The 25660-nt window shown below is 42.0% G+C and overlaps 1 protein-coding gene across 13 annotated transcripts in view; it reads right to left on the bottom strand.

Moving 5' to 3' along the window:
• The window catches only part of CA8 (carbonic anhydrase 8), a 240120-nt gene that overhangs the window by 30419 nt on the left and 184041 nt on the right, over positions 1-25660 (bottom strand). For 12 of the 13 annotated variants that reach the window (XM_057532108.1, XM_057532107.1, XM_057532104.1 and 9 more), the window contains 4 exons: positions 13154-13249; positions 7361-7423; positions 5318-5366; positions 3565-3677 (listed from right to left, as the gene is read on the bottom strand). In XM_057532108.1, coding sequence (XP_057388091.1) covers positions 3565-3677; positions 5318-5366; positions 7361-7423; positions 13154-13249 — 321 coding nt within the window. The remainder of the gene's footprint in view (positions 1-3564; positions 3678-5317; positions 5367-7360; positions 7424-13153; positions 13250-25660) is intronic. The other variant, XM_057532111.1, reaches the window with a different exon arrangement.

The following is a 25660-nucleotide window of genomic DNA, read 5'->3' as shown; positions in this document are numbered from 1 at the left end:
ACAATAATATCCAGCTGCTTAATTACATGTTACGCCTATAAGAGGACACATTATTTTTTCAACACAAAGTTTTCTATTTCTCAATATAATCAACTTAGTAGCCACTCCACCTGCCGTTTGCTATTCCTTTTGTTATGTTCTATATCAATCCTCTGTCTCTCTCTTTCTGCCTCCGTCTCTATATTTCTCTGCTCCTCTTTAAGTACAACAGGATGAGGCTTCTCAATTTTTCTTGGTTTTGATTCTAGAATCACATCCTCTCTCTTGGGTTCCTCTTGTTTTTACTGCCCTCTCTGGACCTTCTCTATTTTGGGCTCTGCTTTCTATGAAGTTGTATGAGCAGCAAGAGTGAAACATTCAAGTCAAGGACAGACTGATTTATATTCTCCTAAAATTATAATTTTTTCCTAAATCACTCTAAATTCCATTTTAATATACACGCGAGTGTGTCTGTGTGTGTGTGTGTGTGTGTGTGTCCATTTCAACATTCCTGCTCTCTGAACAGATGCTATAATGGAGCTCTGTGCTAACAGAACCTACATCTTTTTCCTTGAAAAGCCACAGCTAACTGGAAAGTCATCTATTTCCAAGAGCAGTTGGGATTATTCCTTCCAATGCACATTCCTTTGGCTCTGGCTCCCTTTGAGGAAGATACAGCTTATTTCCCAATAATTGAGGAGCGTCACTTAGTGAGTTAGGGCTAGACTTTGTCACTGGCCTTACTCAAAGGGACAATACAAAGCAAGGCTCCCTTTGAAGACGGCGAGACTGAAAGGCATGATGATTTGTCTCTGGATTTTCGCAGAGCATACTGGTCGACGTGGAAGTAAAACATCCTCGTTCACATTTACAGACTGTCAGTTAACATTCCCCATACCGTGCTAGCAAGGGAATCCTTAATGGAATTCTAAGTGGAACTGAGAATTTTCTTTTCTGTGGCTCAGCAAGGTTAATTCGAACTGACTTGCAATAAATAGACATTTATTGTGGTTATAGAGAAAAATTTTATTTTTCACTAAAAGATTTGACCTATTTTTAGAAAATTACCTTTAAACTGCTGAACAAATGTGACTGTAGACCCTGAGCTGCTTCTACTACCTCTGCCAGTCTCCTCTCCTTGTGACTAACGCCAGTTAAAACTTTTACCCTTGGTCCCCTTCTCCTTTCAGCTCAACACTCCATGGAAACATCTCACTTCAGTTAACAATTCAGTTAATTGGCACTGATGGTCCTTGTTCATGAATCTTGTTTGCAATGATGGCAACTCTGAAAAGAAATGAAGGCTTTCTCCATGGTAGAGCCTCAAGGCAAACTGGTTGGACGGGCTGGGGTGTTGACCTGGCAGCGAGTGCAGCATCATGGAAGGGATGGTGGAGGAATAATACTGGAGAAGAGAAGCCAAAGCTGAGCAACAGAGAAGCGTCAATACCAGGATCCACCAGTGAACACACAAGACCAAGACACAGGAGTCAAGGGTGAGAACCCAGCAGTGGCGTCTGGGCACGTGTTCATAGGGCGCAGTTATTTTCTACCTGGGTGGGCAGCATACATCCTACTTAAATTCTCTGTAGCATTTGTCACTATTAACCTTTCTTCTCCGCATCTTGGAGATACTCTCTCCTGTCCTGGACTCACTCCCTCCTGGCTGTTCCCAAGGCCCTTGGGCAAGTCCCTAGTTCCCTATGTGGTACCATCTCCTCTCCCTACACTGGGGTTTTGCACTCAGCTGGGCTATCTTGCCTCTTCCTCAACTTGAGCTAATCTGATCATCAAATCCATTTCTTCTTCTTGGACGTGAAGCCAGAATTCACTTCTCAGCCTCCCCTGCAATCAGGTATGGCCATGTGGTTGAGTTCCAGCCAACAGAATGTAAGCATAAATGGTGTTCGCCATTTCTAGGTCTGGCCCTTTAAAAGCAATCCCCCTTTGAGAGCCTCCACGCTCTTTCCCTTCCTGCTGGCTACATGACCACACCTAAGGACCTGGAAGTGAGGTATTAAAGATGGCAGAGTGTCTTTCAACCCGGTTCCCTGAATGCACAAAGAAAAGCCTTCACTGTGAATCAAAGACACATTTGTTGGATTTGTAAAATGTAAAAACACATTTTACGTGTGTAAAAAATAAATTCTTACTGTGATAAGTCACTGCAGTTTTGAGGTCTATCTGTTACAGGAGTTACCACCTTTGCTATTAAATTCCAAATCTATATGTCATTAGTCCAAACCTCTACGCTTAACATTAGACTCAAACTTCTAATTTCTTCCCTCTCCTTTACTAGACTAACTCCTAATATTTTTCAGGAGTTATTCCCTGGACCTCCCAGTCCAGGTTGGGTTTCTGTCCTATGTGTTTCCAGAGCACCTTACTTATGACACAACATAGTTGTCTAATAATCATCTGCCTCCACAACTCCATGGTGAACTTTTTAAGAGTAAACACTGTGTCTTAATCTCTGCATCCTCTGTGCCTGGTTGGCAATCAGGAACAGTTTCTTGTAAGAAAAAAACAGATGAATGAATAAATAAAGGAATTGGGATTTGTCATATTAAAAATACAAAGGCCCAAAGGTGGTGTGATCAAAGTTTCTAAAATAACGAAACAATGAAGATGTTGAATGGGGCACTTTTAAAATTAATCCTTAGAAAAAAGAGAAATAAGAAATTGTTAAATGTTGAAAGAAGGATTTTAAAGATTTAAGGACAAACAAAAGAAGGCTTTCCTGAGTAGTGAGTAAACTTGAACTTCTTATAAAATGATAGGGGAATTAATAAAAGTTTGTAAGAAGTTTCCAAAGGAAACTTGGTTTATGGAGAGGATTGCCCAAGTCTTTTGAGACTGATCATGAAGAACAAGTATAGCCTTCCAGGACACATCTTTAGACAGACCTCTGGGGGATAGGAGACATTTAAAGCTTTTTTTGTAATAGTATCAAAACCATTGTTTAAACACCTTGTAGTGATGTTGCCTCCTGCTCCGCCAGCTAACATCTTAGTGACAGCTCACCTTGGAGACACACACACTGTGCATTAGCATTTAGAGCACCTATGCTGTACCCAAGGTGGGTGGTAGGTGAACAAAAGTGGGGCTAGAGAACAATCCAGAACTTTCCGGGGCGTTCCTTTTAGTGCCCTCACCCTCTGCATACAGGATTTTCCTGTGCAAGCCAACAAAGAGCTATTACAAAGCCTGCATGTGACTTACAGAAATAACTGGCACTCTCACTTTACTTCCAAGAGCTTTTTTCTCTCCAATGCCTGGGAGAACCCACATGAAGGAATAACTATAATAATCAAAAGTTTGGCTATTTCACTGACTTCTATTTTCTCTATAAAAACTGACTTTTAAAGTACAGATCATAAATGAGAGCTGGGTTTTCTTCATCCTTGACCTTTCCATTGCTTTCACTGGTTCAAGACATTTAACTTTTATCTGAAAAGATGTGACTGATCTAACTGATCCAAAGGGAGCCAAAACGTAAAACAGACGTGCTTCCCTTTTATAGAGACAACATTTAACCTTTAACTCAGAACTCCATTCTGGAAGATTTGAAAGCACTGCACTCACCTGTAGCTGGGATATCGTTAGAGGGTATCGGAATAATATCCAGGTAACACCTTCACTGCAGGGCGGAATAGTGAGAGAGCCTTCGTAGACCCAGTAATCGCGCAGCAGAGGGTCTGTGCCATCACGTGGACGTGTCACGGAAAGGCAAGTTAATGAAAAATAATTTGGAAGATTCCAACGGTAATTTTCAAAATTACAAACTGTCCAAATAACACTTCTTAGACTGATGTCATTTTTAAACTAGAGCCTCACGTTTGTGTTTTTAATCTAATCCTCATGGAGAAAACAATCAATAAAAAACACGATGAATCCTCTTTCTATTATTTATAGCAGTTTCTCTCAATGGGTTACTATACATATTTAAATATGGCTATATAAACTGGATGTATATAAACTTGATATACTATATTATATATACATACTTGATATATATACTATACACTATCTATATACTATATATCAAGTTTACTCACTTGAGGAGAAGTGTATCCTTTTTTTTTTTTTTTTTTACTTTATTGGATGATTTACCTGACTGATTATACCCAATATCTATTGAATGTTTACTACATGTGAAGTGCTCTTCTAAGCATTTTACATTAACTTATTTAACTCTTACAACAAACCAGTGAGATAAGTCCCATTATTACCCGCATGTTTCAGATGGGGAAACTGAATCACAGAGGGTTATGTAATATGCCCACGGTCACTGGGCTAACAACTGCCAGAGCCAGGATGAGGACGAAAGCAGTCTGGCTTCAAAGTCTGTGTGTTTAAATTATCTTTTTAAAAATTCAGTTAAAATAAATTTTTGTAAAATACAAAAAAAAAAAAAGGTCAATAATTTGTAACTATTGGGATTTAAAGGGAGAGACTGCTTAAGTTGTTCCCAGGTGTGATTATTTAGAGCTTTTGATTCTTTTAAGAATGTTAAATCATGTATCTGATTTTTTTAAATAAAAATGAGAGACAAGAAAACAGTCTGTGCATTTAACCATGCTGTTCTAGCCACCTCTATATTGCTTCTTCAATCGCAAAATATTAAAATCATATTATGATAGAATAAAAAAAGTCATTCTTATAAAATCTTGTAGTCCTGCATTAGAAGAATTTGTGATTAAATATGATGGGTGAGTATTCAACATATGGAAAAAACTGGTTTGTAGCAGTGCAATTAAATGCAGAAAGTAGAAGATACAATGCATTTGGTTTTGTTTGAAACACCAAAAAATTTCACATAATTTAGGTGGAGAAATGTGAAGACCAAAATTTTGTACAAAACAACCTTTATCTACAAATTATATTTTGAGTATTTTATATACAATTCTTACCTGTTCAGGCATACCTAAATATTTAGAAATAATAGCTAAATAATAATATCATTGCAAAGAGGTTATCTTTGAAAATTAGATATAAAGTTTATTTCACACCAGAGATTAATAAGAACTGCACTGACCAGTCTTACATGTATATCAAGGTTATGTTATTACAGTCGTGCTTTACACAGAGGTAGATTTGTATGAGTGAAAATCCAAAAAAAAACCTCTTCATGGATTAATGGAACTAGTGGTAAAGTGTTTATTATTTCAAAAGGTTTACTCCCAGGTTTAGAGCAATCTGAAACTGGTACCAACTACAGAGAATATAAATTGTAAAGAAACTTTATTAACTAATAAGATATAGTTGTGTATGTTCTGAGGAAAACAGTGCAGTCATATCCACAGTTAAAATTCATCTTATGCAGATGAATGCTTACCTGGTAATAAAGTGTTAGGATTAAAGCAGGGTATTGTTTTGGACTTCCCCTGAAACAGAAAACAATGTACCCCATGTTAACATAAAATTTCTAAATTTTAGAATAAGAACATTCATTAGCACTAAAAATCCAGGTTGAAGTCTTTTCTGAATGGCATTATCAGACCCCATAGATTTGTGTCAATCTGTCTTCTCATTGGAGCAACAGGGGTTGATACCAACAAGATACTCCTGCTCTGAGTCTGTAGCTATTTTCTCTGCTGCTGCAGCTCAATCTTCCCTGTAATTCCAGGTGTGAAATTAAAATCGTCCAGTGTCCATCTGCCCCATGTCAGCTACCTTTCCGGCTCCTGGTGCATCCAGACCAGAGACTTAGGCCTTGGCTCAGGGAATTCTTTAGAAATGACTCTCTTCCTGGTACTATGATCTCAATTCCTAACCTTCTTGGCCGGACGGGCTGCCTCCCAAATTCTCGTTTTGCCCCCTTTGGATTTGGTGGCTCAGCTCTAGGACCTATTCTGGATGCTCTCCTCCTCCAGAGAGGGAGAACTGACACTCAGATGAAAATATTAAATTTCAATACACGTTTATCAAAACTAGATTTAAATTTCAATAAACTATTTGTGCCATCACCATCATCACATTTCTGATCACTATCTTAAATAGTCCCATTTAAAATGCCAGTCCTTAGACAGACCGACCTGTCACGCCAGTTGGATGTCTCTTGTAAGATTACTCCACTAATGCAGACATAACAGGGAAGGTTAGTGCATGAACTCTTGGTCTCTTCCTTACTTCTGGGGACTGCTGGACACATTAAAGAACCCAGCTTACTTACCTCCCACCATCCTCCTGTATTCCATAACGACTGACGTCACATTAGCTGAAGCAATAAAGGAAAATTTCTCAACCCATTTCTATTCAACAAATGCCAATGAACATGTGTCCTTGTCCCCTTTTCACCAGCTTCTGTGACCGGTCTGTGCTTTCCCCTGGCAGCGGGATTCACTCTGAGCCTGCGCTCAGGAGAGAGTCTTGCCTGGTCCCAGATGCTCTGGGCTTGAGCTAGTGAGTCTAGAGCTAGCGAGACTTTGTTTCCAGACAGATTCTAGGGTTGGCCTTGGGTCTTTGGACCCCTGTGCGGTATCTCCAGCACCCACATGGGATTGAACTTCTCCCCCACAAGGCCACTCAGATTCTACTGACTCAACGTGAGCATAAAAGGTACTGTTTATAAGAGAACTGGGCTTCCCGGCAATGCTAGGCCAAATCACTACAGGCTCAAATCCACCTAAGTCACCTTCTGTGGGATATATCATCTTATGGCTTATATGTACTTGTCTCTTTTTTTCTTTTTACTTAAATACTTTGAAGTGTGGTTGCCACAATTTTTATTTGTTTTATTTACGCTACCTTCCTATAACCAGCGGGCAGAAAGGGGTAACTCAGTTGGCCTGGGTTGCTCGAATCCTACACAATCCAAAACAAATTTAAAAGGCCTGTCTTCAAGACTGGCCCCTGGCTGGCTCCTGGGAGATAATCTCTGAGCCCTTGGAATACGCTGCCTGAGAAGAGTGGCTCTGTGTGCCTGAGGCCTTGGGTCAGGCTGCACCAGTTGGACCAGATAAGTATATTCCAACACTGTGATTTATGGTGACAGCCCGGTTTGCTCAGGGTGGGGGAGGGCTAGAGTCAGAGTAGCTGAGGTCAGTCCCTCAGGCATCGCCGGCTGGAATGACTGACCCCCAATAAAACTCCTGGACACCAAGGCCCAGGAAAGCTTCCCTGGTTGGCAATGCTTCACACGTGTTGTGACATCACTGCTAGGAGAGTCAGGTGTGTCCCCATGCGACTCCACGGGGTGGGGCTGTCTGGAAGCTTGTGGCTCGCTGCTCTGGGGCTGTAGCCTTCCGCTGGAAGAAACCACAACCAGGAGGGTAAGAACTTGGCTGTGAATCCTTTTAGGGAATCTCCCGGCCTGAAGGTGGGCTTGGAAGCCTCTGACACAGCCGGTACTTTTATTTTCTTTTAAAGAATGACTTACCTTATACTGAATATCCTGGAGGATTTCAGTTACAGTCTTCAGGCCTACGTGTTCTTTTCCGATCTGCAATGTGTAAAGCATAAACCATAACCATAAAGCTTTTAAATATGTAGTTTCTACTTAAAATAACCAACAGGAGTGAAGTTCAAGTTCACCTGAATGTCCTTCCTGGGGAACAAATGACCTTTTTAATAATAGCCAGGTCAACATCTACTGAAGGCAATTAAAGGTGTAACAGAAGCTAGTACAAGAAAGTATTAGATATGTGCCTAGACATTTCCAAGAATCCATTCTAAATTCACCTTGCTAGGTACAGGTTTACCCACTGTGCTCTCTCTCTATATATAAAAATAATAATACTGCGATATAGAAATTTCAAGGATATTTCTGAATTAAAATTATTCATCGCATGCCCAAAGCCTTCCATTTTCACCTTGGGCATTTCTAGATCATTACTATAAAGATTTTATCCATGTTGAAAAAATTTTATTAAATCAGAAAAATGAGTACATGATTTCATACGTACTCATTGTCCTGTCACCGAAATCAGGACAACATTTCTTGATTACCACAGGACATAGTTCTATAATCCCCTTTTTATTCTTAAATAAATATGAATATGCTGTTCGTAGCTTTCTCTGTTTTTTTCCAGGCCCCATTGAGTGGCTTGCACAGTCTTAGTTCCCTGACCAGGGACTGAACTCAGGCCATGTCAGTGAAAGCTCTGAGTCCTACCCATTGGACCACCACGGAATTCCCAGTAGCTTTCTCTTTTAAAGCATTATGTAGCATTACATTTTTTCAGCGTATAAAATGTTCCAAAGAATTTGAGACTTCAAAAAGAATATGATGTTAAATATTCTTGACTCTAACTTTAAAAATTGTAAGTGCAATCTGATTTCCATTTTCCAGCCAAGTTTCAACAGTCCATGATAATGGAGGGCGGTCACAGCAGAGACAATTTACAACCTCAGGCAAACAATCCTTGTTACGGTTCGCTTTTCCTCTTCCACATAAATTTTGGAGAATGACCTACAAGGAGCTAGAAGCGCTGTCACCATGTTCATATTCCCTGTTTCTCTCCACGTGATCCAACTGGGAAACAGGCTAGGTGAAAGGGCATCAGAGGAAAGAGGTGAGACAAGAAACTTACATAACCTAAGATCGGCCAATCAGTTCAAAATAATTGAAACATCATTTTCCAAGTGTTTGCAATTCCTGAGATAGGCACTAAAAACAGAAAATGAATTCTCTTAAGTTAAAAAAATGTATATATATATATATATGTGCATATATGTGTGTATACACACACACACACACACACACACACACACACACACACACACACACACACACACACACACACATATATATATATATATATATATATATATATATATATATATATATATATATATACCTCAGGGAAATTTACTCCTGGGTGCAAAAGCCTGGACCTGTAGGCAGACACCTTCACCCCATCTTCAGGGGAAACAGACCCCTCTGTTGTACTGGTTTAACCACAATGTAGCATTTGGATGATTACACCCACAGGTCGGCTCTGTCTTTACTTCATGCATCTCTTGTCAGAGCTTAACTCTTTGAAGAGTCCACATCTGAACGCTGTAAGGCCACACAATGTAGTGGGGTCCAGGAGCAAGGTCACTTGCGTTGGATGCTGGGTTCTGACCCTGACTCTCTTTTTAGTCTTGAGCAAGTTTACCTAACCTCTGTGTCCTTCAGCTTCCTCCTCTATACAGTGGGGCGGACAAAAGTGATGGGGTTGAAGATAAGACTCAATCAAACAAAAACCTTAGAACAGGGACTTCCCTGGTGGTCCAGTGGCTAAGGCTCTGCGCTCCCAATGCAGGGGGCCCGGGTTCAATCCCTGGTCAGGGAACTAGATCCCACGTGCCGCAACCAAGAGTCCATATGCCGCAACTAAAATTCCCACATGCCACAACTAAGACCCAACGTAGTCAAATCAATCAATCAATAAATAAATATTAAAAAAAACAAACCTTAGAACAGGGCACGGTGCATTGTAATTCAGTGACTATCACCCAGACTACTCTTAATCAAAATGCTACACAGCATCGAATACAGTTCTTACATAGAGTAGCACTTAATAACTCTTACTGGCTCCTTCTGTCTATAAAGGTTCTTTACCTTATGGGCAAAACTTTATATTTTGCAACCAACTTCAGCTGTTGCTCGATCTCTTTCCTTCTTTGTCAAAGTTTTGTCTGAAGAGGTGACCGCTACCAAAAAGAAAATATAGACGGATCCTCTGCACACCTCAGCCCCTACAGCAGTCCAGGTGACAACGCAACGTGGGACCAAGAGTCTGCCAGGAACCCAGTAACTTCTGACCCTCTCCTTGGCCATCTTTCACCGCCTCCCCAAATGCCAGCCCTCTGGTGAGTTTCCTCTCGGACAGCCTCAGCCCTGCACAGCCCTGCGCTTTTCCACTTCTAACGCTGATCCCCCCTCATTTTCCACCGCAGCCTCTGAAACTGGATGACTCCACAGCTTTGACAAGTTCTCCTGCCACCTCCTCCAGGGGGTCTCTGTGAACCCCTCGGGTCTGCTCAAGGTCACCACCCTCCCAAGCCTTTGGAGTGGACACTGCACAGTCCTCAAGACAGGAGTGAGAGCCGTGGCCAGCTTCCAGCTGTTACTTTCAGATGGGTCTTCTACCCCACAAGCCCAAAGCCATCCTCCTCCTCTGAGTGGACTGCCTTCCTCCGATGCTATCCTGCTCTACTTGTCACTTACTGACCCTCCAGTCACTCCCAGAGGTCATCCCCTCCTGCCGTCACTCCGGACGACTTCAACATCTCTATGCGTGACCTGTGCCCTCCTTGGCCTGTCTCTTTACCCCTCAGTCCATGCCCATCAGCTCCCTCCCACCTCAGCAAACCAACCCTGAGAACACACCCTGGATTTGTCTTCACTCTGAAAACTGCAACTCCAAACAAAGACCATTACCTCTGACCATAAGTGCCCATCCGTCCAGCTCTCTCTTCTTTCCTCTCTCTTCCTATTCACTGATCACAAGGCATCACGCCCCTCAGGTCCCTCTTGGCTTCATCTCTTTCCCTTCCTGCCTATGCTGAATGACACCTTTTCAACCATTCTCCACTCTCTACTCCCTTTGTCCTCCTAAACCTTATGCTCTGTAATGGATCAATACAACAATTAATTTGTTAGAGGGACTTTGCTGGCGGTCCAGTGGTTAAGACTCCGTGCTTCCATTGCAGGGGGCATGGGTTTGATCCCTGCTCGGGGAACTAAGATCCCACATGCCGCGGGGCACGGCCAAAAAAAAAAGAAAATTGCTAGAATTCTCTGCTCCTCTCCCTGGATGGAGAACAGCCCACGATCCGTTGTCCTGTACCATCTGTGATGTCCAATCTCAAGTGGGTCTCCCACAAGGACTGTCAAGTCTATTGTCATTCCCCTCCTGCGCTATCTCAAAACCCAGTCCCACACCCATATTTCCTTTGCTCTATAAATAATTTTGCTTTGCATGTCTCAGAGATAATACAGGTCATCAGGCATAAACTCCCCTAAATTCCTGGCTTTCTTCACCTAAAAATGCGTGCCGTTTGTGCCCACCCTTTCCTCCTGGCCCTCTATTTCGGAGAAGGGGTGGGGCCCGTCCTGTCCGGGGTCAGTCCATCCACCTAAGCTCTCATCCCATGCCTCTCCACCTCCTCTGAGGCTTTTCTACATCAGTTATCCCCTTTCTTGCCGGTATGTCTAAACAACACCTGTGCTAGCCCTTTTTGCTCAGAATAAAAGCACAGGCCCATCTCGGATCTCAATATGAAACAATCCGAACCTTGCTGTGGACATCACCACTAGTTCTCACCCCATCTGTCTTTGAGTCAAGCTTCCTGAGAGGGAAGTCTATCCTCACGGCCTGGACTTCCTCCCCTCCGCTTCTCCCAGCCTCTGACCTAAGTGCAAGACCCCTGCACGCGGTCCTTTCCTCTCTGCCTCGGCTGACACTCCCAATCAGCCCTTCTTTCCTCCGTGAATGTTTGCTCTATAGTTTCTGTGACTCTGTTCTCTCCCGAGAAAGGCATTTTCACATAGATAATCTGGATTTTCCCTCCTATGGAAAGTTAGAGCCAGAGTACACGCTCCCAAGCTTTGCCTGCCTCCAGTAATGGGCTGGTTCCAGGGAACGGCGATGTTTGGTCCCAAGAGACTCGGCTTCCAATCTAGTGCACTATTACTGCATGTCAGCTGTTCTACACTGAGAAGCAGTAAGTGAAAACATCAAGTTATCACATTGAATTCCATTCACAAGTATGTATTGAGTACCACCTCCAAAGATGAAACTAACATGTTCCCTCCCTTCCTACAGATGACTATTTGGTTATTTGTGTTCTTATTTTTATTTTATTCTTATTTTTTTTAATAATGAGACATTGCCTTCTACTTCTACTGCCTCATGTTGTCGAATCTGGATGCTCTGTTAACTTTCTCAGGTTACAAAAGATGGACTTTAGCAGTTATTATTTTCAATATACTAAAGATTATCAGAATATATTTGTAGTATAATTTAAAACATTTTTCATCAACATTTTGTGACTCCATTCTCCTTATACAATGCAGATATAAAACAGAAGGAGTATAGGGTCCTGCCTGTGAAAAAGGCATGAAATAAATAGCGAGAAGAAGATTTATTTTAAAATGTAAGGATTTGTTTTATATTCCATGACATGTGTTATACTTTAAAAACATGGATTTCAAAATGCTAAAAGGCTAAATAAAACTGGAAGGCTACTTTCAAACATCAGTAAAGAAATATCTTAGAGGTATTTATAACAGGAAATTGTTGGAATTAATACTATTGAAATATATGCCACCCCCAAAAAAAGAGGTTTCAAAAGGCCCCGTCCTCAGCTCTCTTTGGAAAATGAAGTTGTTAAGGACCACTAGGTTATCCAAAGGCAGCCTGGAACCACAGAGAGAGGACAATGGTTTCTGGTCCTGACTGGTGACATCAAATCCCTGGGTGACTATAAACAATGACTTGGTCTCTTTGGCCCTTGGTTTCTCTTCTATAAGAAGCGGAAGGGGGAAGCCTACAATTTCCAGGGTCTCCTTCACCTCTAAATCTTTTATTACATCAAGTAATTACATCAAGACAAAGTTTAAAAGATTCACCTTAGGAACTAAATTAAAATTTTACCTTTGAAAGCCTATGGTCCGCTTCTGTATGTTTCACTAAATTTATATAATATTCTTTGCCCACCAAAGAGCTCAAATCTAAACTCTACATTGACTATAACCACCAAGGTCTTTGCCGCTCTCTTTTTATCAGTGTTTTCTACAAGGCACTTCAAATCATCTTAGAGTGAAAATTATTAATAACAAATAGCTAAAGGAATCTACTACATGATTATAGTATTGATTTCTCTTAGACTTTGCAGGAAGGCGAGGTCCAAAACTACTTTCTGAAATGCTTTTTCAATAATAAAATGAACTCTGCCTTCAGGAGACATTTTCTAACTCCTTTCTCCAAAGACCCTGAACGCCACTCTGAAGAAAACTTCTAATAAAGCCAATGAACCATTTTCTGCCAGTGAATATGGCTGCTCATCCTTGACCCAGAGAGATCAAGTTTTCTATTTTCAAAGTATCAATGCTCTCTGTATAGGTGTTTAATGTCACCTCTAAGTAGTAAAAATGAGAGAGAACAAAAAACCTTTTGCAAAATGAATTAGAAATAAGCATCTCTGAACAATGTAACGATCATAGCAGGAGACCATTTACCTGAACAAACAAGGCAATGATGGCGATTCCATGGGGCTTCCCCACAGCCTCATCAATGCTGCCAAACAAGGTGGAGTTCCAGTGGATCAGGTGGAGCTGGGTGAGCAACAATAGACAGGTAACCTCGTTACTAAACATACTTCCGCTCAGGAAAACAAAGACCTGTCAACTGCTCCTTGACCATATCTGTATGGTGTCGTACGCAACGCGAGTATCACAGACAGACACAAATAGATGACTGGTTTAATACTGGTTCTCTGTATGAATTCCTCCCTTCTCATTTCTGAACAGAAGCAGTGCTGAGTGCCACTCGAGTTCTGCTTTTGTCCTAATCAGGAGCACATCTAAGAAGACTCGCAGATTTCACACTGATTTAGCTGCCTTTCCTCAGACGCCATCCCCTCTGGCTCTCAGTGAAACAGAACTCCGGTCTGGGCACAAACACCAGAGCTCATTCGAAGGATTACCACCTACATACTCAAGTACTGTGTCACCCAGTATTTCCATTAAGGATAATACAAAACCAGTCTCCAATTCTGTAAATGCTTTCCACTCTCTAAGAATATGTAGACAGCATCCTATAAAAAGCGCTGCATCTTTTTAAAGCATGGTAAAATAATGAATGCTGATGTAGAACTCTAAACGAAAGCCATTTCCTGTCCTGGAGATAAAATTTTATCTGTGAAGGAATGACGAACAATACTCCAGAGGATTCTCCCACTACGATCCCCATAAAGCTCTGTAGTCTTCAGGTTTATCTAGAATGTGCACTTGCTCCTACAGTGCTGATAAAACACTTGCAAGAAGCCAGATTCAATTCCCTGGTTAAAATCAAATGGCCGCTGAGGTTCTCAGTAGAACAGTAACAAGGTAAATCTTCCACCTAGAATACTAATCTTCATCACTTTAGCTTTTAATCAAGTTACCATTACTTGCTGCCTGAAAACACTGACCCATTTAAAAATTAGTTTTAATCCAAAAAGACATACTAAAATTCAATCACCATGTCATTTTAGCATCCACATTAAAATATTAAGGAAAATTATCATGAGGATTGCCATTAACTTTGAAGTTTCTCCTGCTGAATTTGTCCAACTAGAATTCAAGATTATAAAGCTGACCACTAGGGGGAAGTAATGAGGTCCTCTGCCTATAATAGAAACGGTCACCCAGGACAGGTCAGGCTATGAAAAGCTCACATGAACTTGGATTGTCCAGTAAATGTAACTGTCAAGGCACTGCCTTTAAGGAAGCGATGTTCTATAACCTTTCAGTTAGTAATGAAAGACAGACCAATTTAATCTTTCCTTTTCTGGCTGCAACAATAGCTTTGGAGCCCCAGTGGTACAGATAAGTATACAGTGGTACAGATAAGAACTGATTGCCTTAATTAAATCAACAAAAAAAAGCCCAAGGTTGAAATCTATTTTTAGTCCACAAATTGCAAAGTTCAAATCAACATTTTTCTTACTTCTCATAGCGACAGTATGGAGCTTTTTTTTTTTTTTTTTTTCTGAAACAAAACAAACCAAAAAAAGTATGTTTTGGGTTTTTTTGTGTGTTTTTTTTTGGCCACTCCTCCGTAATTCAGCAACATCATCACTCACACCTGTTCCTCAAAAACTACTTCACATGTTTTTGTGTTTAAAAAATTGAGGGTCTCCACTCCTTAAGTGTGTGCTGCACATGGCAATCTCGTTTCAAAGAGTACAGCATGGGGGAATTCCCTGGCAGTCCAGTGGTTAGGACTCAGTGCTTTCACTGCTGGGGCCCGGGTTCAATCCCTGGTCTGGGAACTAAGATCCACAAGCCTCGCAGCACACCACCACCCCCCGCCCAAAAAAAAAAGAGTACAGTATGGAATACCTGATGGTGGAGAAATATGGCCAACACCACCTGGGCCAGGTGACCAAGGCCCACATCGGCAGTCATCAGACATGTTGATATAGGCACCCTGGACATGATGTGATGAAAATGACATTTTACCTGCGTGCTCTTCCTCCCAATAACCCATAACCCCAGTCCAACCAAGAGGGAAACCTCAGACAAATCTCAAGAGAGGGACATTCTACAAAATACCTGACCAGTATTTCTCAAAACTGTCAAGGTCGTCAAAGAACAAAGAAAGCCTGAGACAATGTCACAGCCAAGAGGAGTCTAGGGAAACATGAGAACTAAATGTAAAGTGGTGTCATAGGTGAGATCTTGGAACAGAAAAAGGACATTAGGTGAAAATGAAGGAAACTGAATAAAATACTTAATGTATTGAGATTGGTCCACTAATTATAACCAATGTACCATACTAATGTAAGATGTTAATAACAGGGGAAACTGGGTGTAGGTCAGGTGGGAATTTTCTGTACTATTTTCATAATTTTCCTGTAAATCTAAAACTGTTCTTAAAATACACAGTCTAGGGGGTCAGAGAGAAGATGGCGGAAGAGTAAGACGCGGAGATCACATTCCTTCCCACAGATACAGTAGAAATACACCTACACGTGGAACTGCTCCTACAGAACACCCACTGAACGCTGGCAGAAAACGTCCGACCTCCAAAAAGGCAAGAAACTCCCCCCGTACTTGGGTAGGGCAAAAGAAAAAAGAAATAACAGAGACAAAAGAATAGGGACGGCACCTGCACCAGTGGGAGAGAGCTGTGAAGGAGGAAAGGTTTCCACGCACTAGGAAGCCCCTTTGCGGGCGGAGACTGCGGGGGGCGGAGGGGGGAAGCTTCAGAGCCACGGAGGAGAGCGCAGCCCCAGGGGTGCGGAGGGCAAAGCGGAGAGGTTCCCGCACAGAGGCTCGGCGCTGAGCAGCACTCACCAGCCCTAGAGGCTTGTCTGCTTAGCCGCCGGGGCGGGCGGGGCTGGGAGCTGAGGCTCGGCTTCAGTCGGATCGCAGGGAGAGGACTGGGGCTGGCAGCGTGAACACAGCCTGAAGGGGTTAGCGCACCACAGCTAGCCGGGAGGGAGTCCGGGGAAAAAGTCTGCAGCTGCCGAAGAGGCAAGAGACTTTTTCTTGCCTCTTTGTTTCGCGGCGGGCAAGGAGAGGGGATTCAGAGCGCCGCCTAAACGAACTCCAGAGAAGGGCGCGAGCCGCGGCTATCAGCGCGGATCCCACAGCAACAGGGGCGCAGAGGGAAAATCGGAGAGACTCCCGCACAGAGGCTCGGCGCAGAGCGGCGCTCACCAGCCCGAGAGGCTTGTCTGCTCCCCCGCCGGGGCGGGCGGGGCTGGGAGCTGAGGCTCGGCTTCGGTCGGATCGCAGGGAGAGGACTGGGGTTGGCGGCGTGAACACAGCCTAAAGGGGGCTAGTGCACCACAGCTAGCCGGGAGGGAGTCCGGGGAAAAAGTCTGCAGCTGCCGAAGAGGCAAGAGACTTTTTCTTGCCTCTTTGTTTCGCTGCGCGCAAGGAGAGGGGATTCAGAGCGCCGCCTAAACGAACTCCAGAGAAGGGCGCAAGCCACGGCGATCAGCGCGGACCCCAGAGACGGGCGTGAGACGCTGGGGCTGCTGCTGCCGCCTCCAAAAAGCCTGTGTGGGAGCACAGGTCACTCTCCACACCTCCCCTCCCGGGAGCCTGTGCAGCCCGCCACTGCCAGGGTCCCGGGATCCGGGGACAACATCCCCGGGAGAACGCACTGCGCGCCTCGAGCTGGTGCAACGTCACGCCGGCCTCGGCCGCCGCAGGCTCGCCCCGCCTCCTCTGTACCGCTCCCTCCCCGCGGCCTGAGTGAGCCAGAGCCCCCGAAGCAGCTGCTCCTTTAACCCCGTCCTGTCTGGGCGGGGAACAGACGCCCTCAGGCGACCTACACGCAGAGGCGGGTCCAAATCCAAAGCTGAACCCCAGGAGCTGTGCGAACAGGGAAGAGAAGGGGAAATCTCCCCCAGCAGCCTCAGAAGCAGCGGATTAAAGCTCCACAAACAACTTGATGTACCTGCATCTGCTGAATACCTGAACAGACAACGAATCATCCCAAGTTCAGGAGGGGGACTCTGGGAGCAGGAGATATTAATCTTTCCCCTTTTCCTTTTTTTGTGAGTGTATATGTATATGCTTCTGGGTGAGATTTTGTCTGTACAGCTTTGCTTTACAATAGCTTTATTTTACTTCACTATATTATAGCCTCTTTCTTTCTTTCTTTCTATTTTTTCTCCCTTTTACTCTGAGCCGTGTGGACGAAAGGCTCTTGGTGCTCCAGCCAGGCATCAGGGCCGTGCCTCTGAGGGGGGAGAGCCAACTTCAGAACACTGGTCCACAAGAGACCTCCCAGCTCCACGTAATAACAAACAGCGAAAATCTCACAGAGATCTCCATCTCAACATCAAGACCCAGCTTCACTCAACGACCAGCAAGCTACAGTGCTGGACACCCTATGCCAAACAACTAGCAAGACAGGAACACAACCCCATCCATTGGCAGAGAGGCTGCCTAAAATCATAATAAGGCCACAGACACCACAAAATACACCACCAGACGTGGACGTGCCCACCAGAAAGACAAGATCTAGCCTCATCCACCAGAACACAGGCACTAGTTCCCTCCACCAGGAAGCCTACACAACCCACTGAACCAACCTTAGCCACTGGGGACAGATACCAAAAACAACGGGAACTACGAACCTGCAGCCTGTGAAAAGGAGACCCCAAACACAGTAAGATAAGCAAAATGAGACGACAGAAAAACACACAGCAGATGAAGGAGCAGGGTCAAAACACACCAGACCTAACAAATGAAGAGGAAATAGGTAGTCTACCTGAAAAAGAATTCAGAATAATGATAGTAAGGATGATCCAAAATCTTGGAAATAGAATAGACAAAATGCAAGAAACATTTAACAAGGAAGTAGAAGAACTAAAGAGGAACCAAGCAGTGATGAAAAACACAATAAATGAAATTAAAAATACTCTAGATGGGATCAATAGTAGAATAACTGAGGCAGAAGAAAGGATAAGTGACCTGGAAGATAAAATGGTGGAAATAACTACTACAGAGCAGGATAAAGAAAAAAGAATGAAAAGAACTGAGGACAGTCTCAGGGACCTCTGGGACAACATTAAACGTGCCAACATTCGAATTATAGGGGTCCCAGAAGAAGAAGAGAAAAAGAAAGGGACTGAGAAAATTTTTGAAGAGATTATAGTTGAAAACTTCCCTAATATGGGAAAGGAAATAGTTAATCAAGTCCTGGAAGCACAGAGAGTCCCATACAGGATAAACCCAAGGAGGAACACGCCAAGACACATATTAATCAAACTGTCAAAAATTAAATATAAGGAAAACATATTAAAGGCAGCAAGGGAAAAAAAAACAAATAACACACAAGGGAATCCCCATAAGGTTAACATCTGATCTCTCAGCAGAAACTCTGCAAGCCAGAAGGGAGTGGCAGGATATACTTAAAGTCATGAAGGAGAAAAACCTACAACCAAGATTACTCTACCCAGCAAGGATCTCATTCAGATTCGATGGAGAAATTAAAACCTTTACAGACAAGCAAAAGCTGAGAGAGTTCAGCACCACCAAACCAGCTTTACAACAAATGCTAAAGGAAATTCTCTAGGCAAGGAACACAAGAGAAGGAAAACACCTACAATAACAAACCCAATACATTTAAGAAAATGGGAATAGGAACATACATATCGATAATTACCTTGAATGTAAATGGATTAAATGCTCCCACCAAAAGACAAAGGCTGGCTGAATGGATACAAAAACAAGACCCATACATATGCTGTCTACAAGAGACCCACTTCAGACCTAGGGACACATACAGACTGAAAGTGAGGGGATGGAAAAAGATATTCCATGCAAATGGAAATCAAAAGAAAGCTGGAGTAGCAATTCTCATATCAGACAAAATAGACTTTAAAATAAAGACTATTACAAGAGACAAAGAAGGACACTATATAATGATCAAGGGATCGATCCAAGAGGAAGGTATAACAATTGTAAATATTTATGCACCCAACATAGGAGCACCTCAATACATAAGGCAAATACTAACAGCCATGAAAGGGGAAATTGACAGCAACACAATCATAGTAGGGGACTTTAACACCCCACTTTCACCAATGGACAGATCATCCAAAATGAAAATAAATAAGGAAACACAAGCTTTAAATGATACATTAAACAATATGGACTTAATTGATATTTATAGGACATTCCACCCAAAAACAACAGAATACACATTTTTCTCAAGTGCTCATGGAACATTCTCCAGGATAGATCATATCTTGGGTCACAAATCAAGCCTTGGTAAATTTAAGAAAATTGAAATCGTATCAAGTATCTTTTCCGACCACAATGCTATGAGACTAGATATCAATTACAGGAAAAGATCTGTAAAAAATACAAACACATGGAGGCTACACAATACATTACTTAATAACGAAGTGATTACTGAAGAAATCAAAGGGGAAATCAAAAAATACCTAGAAACAAATGACAATGGAGACACGACGACCCAAAACCTATGGGACACAGCAAAAGCAGTGCTAAGAGGGAAGTTTATAGCAATACAAGCCTACCTCAAGAAACAGGAAACATCTCGAATAAACAACCTAACCTTGCACCTAAAGCAATTAGAGAAAGAAGAACAAAAAAACCCCAAAGCCAGCAGAAGGAAAGAAATTATAAAGATCAGGTCAGAAATAAATGAAAAAGAAATGAAGGAAACAATAGCAAAAATCAATGAAACTAAAAGCTGGTTCTTTGAGAAGATAAACAAAATTGATAAACCATTAGCCAGACTCATCAAGAGAAAAAGGGAGAAGACTCAGATCAATAGAATTAGAAATGAAAAAGGAGAAGTAACCACTGACACTGCAGAAATACAAAAGATCATGAGAGATTACTACAAGCAACTATATGCCAATAAAATGGACAACCTGGAAGAAATGGACAGATTCTTAGAAATGCACAAACTGCCGAGACTGAACCAGGAAGAAATAGAAAATATGAACAGACCAATCACAAGCACTGAAATTGAAACTGTGATTAAAAACCTTCCAACAAACAAAAGCCCAGGACCAGATGGCTTCACAGGCGAATTCTATCAAACATTTAGAGAAGAGCTAACACCTATCCTTCTCAAACTCTTCCAAAATATTGCAGAGGGAGGAACACTCCCAAACTCATTCTACGAGGCCACCATCACCCTGATACCAAAACCAGACAAAGATGTCACAAAGAAAGAAAACTACAGGCCAATATCACTGATGAACATAGATGCAAAAATCCTCAACAAAATACTAGCAAACAGAATCCAACAGCACATTAAAAGGATCATACACCATGATCAAGTGGGGTTTATCCCAGGAATGCAAGGATTCTTCAATATACGCAAATCAATCAATGTGATACACCATGTTAACAAATTGAAGGAGAAAAACCATATGATCATCTCAATAGATGCAGAGAAAGCTTTTGACAAAATTCAACACCCATTTATGATAAAAGCCCTGCAGAAAGTAGGCATAGAGGGAACTTTCCTCAACATAATAAAGGCCATATATGACAAACCCACAGCCAACATTGTCCTCAATGGTGAAAAACTGAAACCATTTCCACTAAGATCAGGAACAAGACAAGGTTGCCCACTCTCACCACTATTATTCAACATAGTTTTGGAAGTCCTAGCCACAGCAATCAGAGAAGACAAAGAAATAAAAGGAATCCAAATCGGAAAAGAAGAAGTAAAGCTGTCACTATTTGCAGATGACATGATACTATACATAGAGAATCCTAAAGATGCTACCAGAAAACTCCTAGAGCTAATCAATGAATTTGGTAAAGTAGCAGGATACAAAATTAATGCACAGAAATCTCTTGCATTTCTATACACTAATGACGAAAAATCTGAAAGTGAAATTAAGAAAACACTCCCATTTACCATTGCAACAAAAAGAATAAAATATCTAGGAATAAACCTACCTAAGGAGACAAAAGACCTGTATGCAGAAAATTATAAGACACTGATGAAAGAAATTAAAGATGATACAAATAGATGGAGAGATATACCATGTTCCTGGAGTGGAAGAATCAACATTGTGAAAATGTCTCTACTACCCAAAGCAATCTACAGATTCAATGCAATCCCTATCAAACTACCACTGGCATTTTTCACAGAACTAGAACAAAAAATTTCACAATTTGTATGGAAACACAAAAGACTCCGAATAGCCAAAGCAATCTTGAGAACGAAAAATGGAGCTGGGGGAATCAGGCTCCCTGACTTCAGACTATATTACAAAGCTTCAGTAATCAAGACAGTTTGGTATTGGCACAAAAACAGAAATATAGATCAATGGAACAGGATAGAAAGCCCAGAGATAAACCCACACACATATGGTCAACTTATCTTTGATAAAGGAGGCAAGCATATACAGTGGAGAAAAGACAGCCTCTTCAATAAGTGGTGCTGGGAAAATTGGACAGGAACATGTAAAAGTATGAAATTAGAACACTCCCTGACACCATGCACAAAAATAAACTCAAAATGGATTAAAGACCTAAGTGTAAGGGCAGACACTATCAAACTCTTAGAGGAAAACATAGGCAGAACACTCTATGACATACATCACAGCAAGATTCTTTTTGACCCAGCTCCCAGAGAAATGGAAATAAGTACACAAATAAACAAATGGGACCTAATGAAACTGAAAAGCTTTTGCACAGCAAAGGAAACCATAAACAAGACCAAAAGACAACCCTCAGAATGGGAGAAAATATTTGCAAATGAAGCAACTGACAAAGGATTAATCTCCAAGATTTACAAGCAGCTCATGCAGCTCAATAACAAAAAAACGAACAACCCAATCCAAAAATGGGCAGAAGATCTAAATAGACATTTCTCCAAAGAAGATATACAGATGGCCTACAGACACATGAAAGAATGCTCAACATCATTAATCATTAGAGAAATGCAAATCAAAACTACAATGAGATATCATCTCACACCGGTCAGAATGGCCATCATCAAAAAATCTAGAAACAATAAATGCTGGAGAGGGTGTGGAGGAAAGGGAACACTCTTGCACTGTTGGTGGGAATGTAAATTGATACAGCCACTATGGAGAACAGTATGGAGGTTCCTTAAAAAACTACAAATAGAACTACCATACGACCCAGCAATCCCACTACTGGGCATATACCCTGAGAAAACCATAGGTCAAAAAGAGTCATGTACCAAAATGTTCATTGCAGCTCTATTTACAATAGCCAGGACATGGAAGCAACCTAAATGTCCATCAACAGATGAATGGATAAAGAAGATGTGGCACATATATACAATGGAATATTACTCAGCCATAAAAAGAAATGAAATGGAGGTATTTGTAATGAGGTGGATGGAGTTAGAGTCTGTCATACAGAGTGAAGTAAGTCAGAAAGAGAAAAACAAATACAGTATGCTAACACATATATATGGAATCTAAGGGAAAAAAAAAAAAAAAAAAAAAGGCCATGAAGAACCTAGTGGCAAGACGGGAATAAAGACACAGACCTACTAGAGAATGGACTTGAGGATATGGGGAGGGGGTGGGGTGAGATGTGACAGGGTAAGAGAGTGTCATGGACATATATACACTACCAAATGTAAAATAGATAGCTAGTGGGAAGCAGCCGCATAGCACAGGGAGATCAGCTCGGTGCTTTGTGACCACCTAGAGGGGTGGGATGGGGAGGGTGGGAGGGAGGGAGATGCAAGAGGGAAGAGAAATGGGAACATATTGTATATGTATAACAGATTCACTTTGTTATAAAGCAGATGCTAACACACTATTGTAAGGCAATTATACTTCAATAAAGATGTTTGAAAAAAAAAAAAATACACAGTCTATTCAAAAAAAAAAAAGAAAGAAAAAAAGAAAAGAAAAATTAAGGGACATCCTGGCACTTCCACTAACTCAAGCTAAAAAGGATAACAGAAGATCGCTATGACCCTTGTGTGACCAGTACAATAACACAGAACGAAAATAGCAAGAGAATCTCTACCACCTGTTGTCTGCTCTACCATCTGGGTCTTATAATCAGTTGAGACTCCATTAAAGAGCAAAAGAGATTCTTCCCTCACAGTGCACAAGGAACCCAAACTTCAGAAACAAAGCTCCAGCCTGGTATTTACTGAGAAACGCCCCTCTCTTGGAGGTGCTTTGTCTCATTAAGACCAAACAAAACATCATCAGAGATCCCCTTTCCAAACCACTAGAGGATGGTTATTTCAAGTACCAGGCAAATTTCCAACACATTCTGGAAACCAGCTGTAACCGGTAGTAGTCACATAGATGAGCAGTCCACACCCATCGCACACTCTACATTTTTGCTGCCTCTCGGCTTTAGCTCACTCTGTGTTCCCTGAGCCCTGCCTCACTCCACCCATATTAGATTGCTGCCATATAACAAAGTGCCACAGACTAGGTGGCTTAAACCACAAAAGTTTATTTTCTCAAAGTTCTGGAGGCGTGAAGTCCGAGATCAAGGTGTGGGCAGGGTTGGTTTCTCCCGAAGCCTCTCTCCTTGGCTTGCGGACGCCCACCACCTCCCTTGACCTCACATGGTCTCTCCTCTGTGCATGTCTGTGTCCAAATTTCCTCTTCTTATAAGGACACCAGTCATACTGGACAAGGGCCCGCCCTAGTGACCTCATTTTCACCTAATAACCTCTGTAAAGATCCTGTCCCCAAACACAGTCACATTCTGCTGTATTAGGAGCTAAGACTTCAATATATGAATTGGTTGGTAGGGGGGAGGGGCAGGGGGGAAAAATTCAGCCCCTAACACCGTCTATCTCCCCCTTTCCTTTCTCCCCAGCTTAATGAAGTTTTTTCAGGTCTGAGAAGCCTGAATTATTATATATTATAATTATTATTATTATTATTTTGCCTTATATTAGCATTGGTTCTGTTTCATAGAGCAAAGCCATAGAGACAGGAAAATCATCAGTGCCTGTGAAGAACTGAGTACTTTGGGGGTAACTAGAGAGCACATAAGACCAGCAGTGACAGGAGAGATGGGGCTGGAAAGTTAGAGGGGTTCGGATGGCACAGAGGTTTAAATTTTATCATAACTGTGCTTTGGGAAACACTAAAGCAATATATTATTGCAGTGAATATTATTATTACTTATGCTGCTTAGAATCAATCAAAATCCCCCTTCAAAGGTTCTTCCGACAGAATGGGGATGGATGGAAGTATCTGGCATGGGAGGTGGGAAGGTAAGCTAGGTGTCTACCATGAAAGTTCCAACAGAAGATTATGATACGGGTGTGTGATGATTAACTTTGTGTGTCAACATGGCTAGGCTATGGTGCCCAGCTGTTTGGTCAAACATCAGTCTAGATGTTACTTTGAAGGTATTTTTTAGCTGTGATAACATTTAAATCAGTCGACTGAGCAAAGCAGATTACCCTCCATTATGTGGGTGGGCCTCATCCAATCAGTTGAAGGAGAAGGAATTCTACCTCAGGAGTGAAAAAATCCTACCCGCATTTCCAGCCTCTGGCCTGCCCTGCATACTTCAGATTTGCCAGTTCCTTAAAATAAATCTTAACTCTCCTCTCTCTGTTTCAAAATATACTGTTTCTCCTGAGAACTCTAATACAGGTTGTACAAACAAACAAAAAGTGTGTGATAAGAAAAAAAGTATGGAGATGAATGGAGGCTTAAATCTGAACAACATTAGAAGCAACAGGAATAAAGACAAAGGGCTCTAACAATTAATGTGACAGTGTTTGCAATTTATTCTTCTAAGACTAAACATGGCTCCTCTGGCAAAGGGTCGGGGACAAAACGATCTACTGATGCTCAAAAAGAACATAATAGAACGTCTGCTTACATTTATTTTTATCCAATGTCTTTTCATTTCAATTTCCCTATGCTACACAAAATAGATTATATATTATATATATAATATACATATCAATACATATTAGTGCATGAATTAATTTAGTAATAAATATGCACATATTGAGGACATGTGCTCTGAAATTTGTCTGGGGACAAATGGATTTGAACGGAAAGGCATTTGATACCAAGGATATGGTTTAGATAATGATGACGCAGCCCATGGAGTCCAAGGGAGGCTTAGCAGAGGTCCAAGCAGACAGTTATCTGCTGAGGGCACCTGGAAGACTCATTTCAAAGTCTAACAGTGCAGACACGCTCTGGGGCGAGGCAGGTCTACGGCAGAGGGCAGAACGGCAAGGAGTAACACTGCACCCGTGCAACTCTAGGGCTAACTTCTTAGAGGCAGCAGCTCTCATAAAAGACTTCTGAGCTGGGGGTCACCAGCCTCAGACGCTTGTTTCAGCTCCTTAGCTCTGTGAACTTCACAAGCCACCACCTCTTGGAGCACATCTCCCTACACCGGAAGGAGAGCTACGCCTGAAAGCTCGGCTTCTTCACACCTTCTCTGTCCTCCCATTGGGCTCTCTGTACCCCCATATTCCTATCACATTTCGCCCTCCTTAGCTTTAGTTGTACGTAACCCACGAAGGCAGAGAAG

The sequence above is a fragment of the Balaenoptera acutorostrata genome, chromosome 17 (genome assembly GCF_949987535.1).
Source record: "Balaenoptera acutorostrata chromosome 17, mBalAcu1.1, whole genome shotgun sequence".
In the NCBI taxonomy this organism is placed as follows: Eukaryota; Metazoa; Chordata; class Mammalia; order Artiodactyla; family Balaenopteridae; genus Balaenoptera; species Balaenoptera acutorostrata.
This window is presented reverse-complemented; position numbering and strand designations above follow the sequence as displayed.